At 37.8% G+C, this 3,932-nt stretch overlaps 1 protein-coding gene across 2 annotated transcripts in view; it reads left to right on the top strand.

The window, feature by feature from the left end:
* Positions 1 to 3,932, top strand: part of CCDC186 (coiled-coil domain containing 186) — a 56,949-nt gene that overhangs the window by 41,781 nt on the left and 11,236 nt on the right. The window contains exons 11-13 of one of the 2 annotated variants that reach the window (XM_049645811.1): positions 756 to 1,015; positions 2,167 to 2,352; positions 3,479 to 3,559. In XM_049645811.1, coding sequence (XP_049501768.1) covers positions 756 to 1,015; positions 2,167 to 2,352; positions 3,479 to 3,559 — 527 coding nt within the window. Of the gene's footprint in view, positions 1 to 755; positions 1,016 to 2,166; positions 2,353 to 3,478; positions 3,634 to 3,932 lie in introns of both variants that reach the window. The other variant, XM_049645812.1, reaches the window with a different exon arrangement.

Here is a 3,932-nt window from a genome sequence, read left to right as displayed (position 1 = left end):
TCAACCCTCAGTTCTCAGTTTTTAAGAGTCTCTTATGGTTTGGCTCCCTCCCTCTTTTTTTTTTTTCCCTTCCCCTCCCCCTTGGTCTTCTGTTAAGTTTCTCAGGATCCACATAAGAGTGAAAACATGGTATCTGTCTTTCTCTGTGTATGGCTCATTTCACCCAAGAACGTGTTTTGATGTCTCGGTCACTCCTACTTTTTCTTTAGGTCGGGAATTAGCAAACTGTGGCCTGAGAGCCAAATCCAGCCCGCTACCTTTTTTTGTAAATAAGTTTTTTGTTTTGGAACACAGCTGCTCTCATTCCGTTATGGGCTGTCCGAGGCTGCTTTCACACCACGGTACCAGGGAACAACAGTCGCCACAGGGCCATGTGCCCTAGAAGCTTAAATTGTTTACTGTCTGGACTTTTTGCAGGAAAAGTTTGCTAACCTTTACTTTAAGTATTCGTTTAAACATCACTTATACGAGGTGAGGCAACCCACTCTGCGCTTTCATCAAAAATGTTTTATCACACATACAGTTTCCTTACTTGAATGAAAGCCCTTTGAAAGCAAGCCCGTGTCGGTCTTGCTCACTTACACTCCCAGCTCTTAGTTCCTAGCACATATCAGGTAGTCACAAAAATCCAAATAACTTGGATGAATGCGTAAAAGTACCTTCATAAAACATTTTATTTGATGAAAACTCCCAAACCATTAACTTAATGTATTTTAATAGTTTTTTTTTCCCTAAACATAAACTTTGTTTTTTAGAGGTAAACAAGAAATTGAAAATTTGAAGGAAGAAGTGGAAAGTCTCAATTCTTTGATTAATGACCTACAAAAAGACATCGAAGGCAGTAGGAAAAGAGAATCTGAGCTCCTGCTGTTTACAGAAAAGCTCACTAGTAAGAATGCACAGCTCCAGTCCGAATCCAATTCTTTGCAGTCACAATTGGATAAGCTTTCCTGTAGTGAAAGTCAGTTACAAAGCCAATGTGAAGAAATGAAACAGACAAATACTAATTTGGTAAGTATAAATTTACATTTAACTTTTATTTATTTATTTATTTATTTATTTTAAATTTTTTATGTTTATTATTTATTTTTGAGAGAGAGAGGGTGTGTGAGCAGGCGAGAGGCAGAGAGAGAGGGAGACACAGAATCGGAAGCAGGCTCCAGGCTCCGAGCTGTCAGCACAGAGCCTGACACGGGGCACAAACCCATGAACCGTGAGATAACAACCTGAGCCGAAGTCGGACACTTAACCGACTGAGCCACCCAGGTGTCCCCTACGTTTAACTTTTAAAGCAACATAGCAAGAAGCACAAATTAAATTTTCCTACTAGCATAAACCCACTGGTAGTTGAGTTAAACTCTTTTTTTGTATTGGCATTGACTTTCTGGCAATTTCAAATGCTGTGCAAAGTAACAGTTTTTCTTTCCAACTTGTTCAAAGTGTCCTTTTTCCTTCCTAATTTATAATAAAATGTCTCCCTAAAATGCTTATGAAAAAGTATTTCACTTTTGAAAATAAGAAAACCATGGTTTTTTGGGGGCGCCTGGGTGGCTCAGTCGGTTGGGTGGCCGACTTCGGCTCAGGTCACGTTCTCACGGTTTGTGAGTTCGAGCCCCGCGTCGGGCTCTGGGCTGACGGCTCGGAGCCTGGAGCCTGCTTTCAGTTCTGTGTCTCCCTGTCTCTGGCCCTCCCCTATTCACGCTCTGACTCTCTCTCTCAAAAATAAATAAACATTAAAAAAAAAAAAAAAGAAAAAGAAAACCATGGTTTTTGTCATTCCTGACTGGAATTACTGTATGTTTTTTAAAGTTATTTCAAATTTCTATATGTTTATAGTTTAAAAATGGTTTAATATTTCTGTGTTATGAAAGTATCTTCAAGTTACTCGTAAAAATAGTTTGAGATTTCAGTCCAAAATACAGAGAACATCGGTCATACGCTCTTTTGCATGTATGAAATGGCAAATGTGTTAATATGCCCCTGCATTCCTCTATGAGGAATTTGGAGAGCTCGGGAAACAGAGCCTGGTAAGAAGCGATTCTGGACGAATCCGCCATCATTTACCATCAGGGACCTTGTATTTTCAGGGTTTTGAATTGTGAGCAATAATGGAAACAGGTATTAAAACCGGTGTGTTTTGTTTTATCCTTTTTAATATTTAGGAAGGTAGGTTGGTGAAAGAGGAGGAACTGCGGAGAGAGGAGGTCCAGACCCTGCAAGCGGAACTCGCCTGTAGACAAACAGAAGTTAAAGCACTGAGCACCCAGCTCGGAGAACTAAAAGATGAATTAGTCACTCGGAGACGCAAACATGCCTCCAGTGTCAAGGATCTTATCAAACAACTCCAGCAAGGTACCGATTTCTCACCCACTTAGACCTTGATATTGTTTCTTTTAGTCATTAAGGATTTATAGAAAAAGACCTACTTTGCATCAGGTTCTACCACTTCGATTAGAACTCTGTGTTCTTTTTAATGTATTAATGTTCATAAACCAAATCACCAAACCTCTTATAGTTCCACAAATAGTCTATAACATCCTCTATGTAAAGGGCACTTACTCGCAGAATCCCAAAATGTGACAGTCGGGAATGTACCTTAGGGAAGTAGTGTCTAAACTTTTTTGACCACATGCTCCTCTCAGTAGAAAGTAGTTAAGCATTTGTTCTCCAATCTATGTGTACTTACTTATAAATTTTAAACGTGTATTATTCTACATCACAAATGTAAATTTTAAAAGAGCAGACGAAATACAAGTATAAATGGAAATTCTCATATTCTCTCCCTATACATGCTATGAGTTGTTTTGTTTAGCATCTAGGTACCTGTACCTCCCCCCATAGACCTCTTAGAGATCATTGAACCCTAACCCTTCATCTTAGAGGAGACTGAGACCCAGATACGTTATGAATTACCCGAACACAACAACTAGGACTAGAACCCAGATTTCTTTTCATCTAAAAATTCATGCAGTTATTTGGAGTGTATGCTATATGCTTGGATAAAAGATGAGTAAGATATGTATTCTGAATTGCTAATCTCTACTATTCCTCACTACTTTGTGGTAAAATATGGTAAAATATAGTAATAAGATAAAAGAGTTTTAGCATTTACTTAATATGAATATATTCAGGTATTTGCCTTAAGGATTCAGTTTGTTTTTATAGATAAAATTGAAGGGAAATCTTTGGCATCACAGAGATCATCTAAATTCGTCAGGATTCTGAAAGTTAGGTCACTGTACCTAAATGATATCGTCATAGTGTTGTCTCTATATATTTTGTATTTGACCTGTACGTTTCTACATATCATTTTATATGAATGACTCCTATAGCTCTCCTGTCTGAAGTATGTATTCAAGAAATTTCTCTTGATGTTTAAGCCATTTTTGCCTAAGTGATTTTAGCAATTAAGATCAGAGATAGTGGGGGCAAATGGTCATGAGAATTGTCACAAGCAATCCATTTCTTTTTCCTATAGCACGAAGAAAATTAGATCAGATTGAGAATGGAAACTATGATAAAGAAGTCAGCAGCATGGGGAGTCGTTCTAGTTCATCAGGTAAAAATCTCAGGCTTCAGATGTTACCTAGTGACTGACTGTAAAAAGAAGTAGCTTCTTTGGTGTGTTAAAAGGTATTGATATGCTTTTTTTTTTTTCTTCTCATTTTGAGTTATAAAAAGTTGTAGCATTTCCAGTTAAATATTTACATTCTCATCACCGTCCAGGGTTTCAAGTTTGCCACGGGATTCTAGATTGTCTGTCTCCCTACCTGCTGCTTCTTTTATTTATTTATTTTTTTTACCTGCTGCTTCTTTATTCTGTGTAACAATTTCCTCATTTTTCAATTTAGATTTGTATCCATCCATATAGAGAGATTGGGTATAATTCTGTCTGTCTGTCTGTCTGTCTCTCTCTCTCTCTCTCTCTCCCC

The sequence above is a fragment of the Panthera uncia genome, chromosome D2, assembly GCF_023721935.1.
Source record: "Panthera uncia isolate 11264 chromosome D2, Puncia_PCG_1.0, whole genome shotgun sequence".
NCBI classification, from domain to species: Eukaryota; Metazoa; Chordata; class Mammalia; order Carnivora; family Felidae; genus Panthera; species Panthera uncia.
Note: the sequence above shows the minus strand (reverse complement) of the source record. Positions and strands in the feature narration are given on the sequence as shown.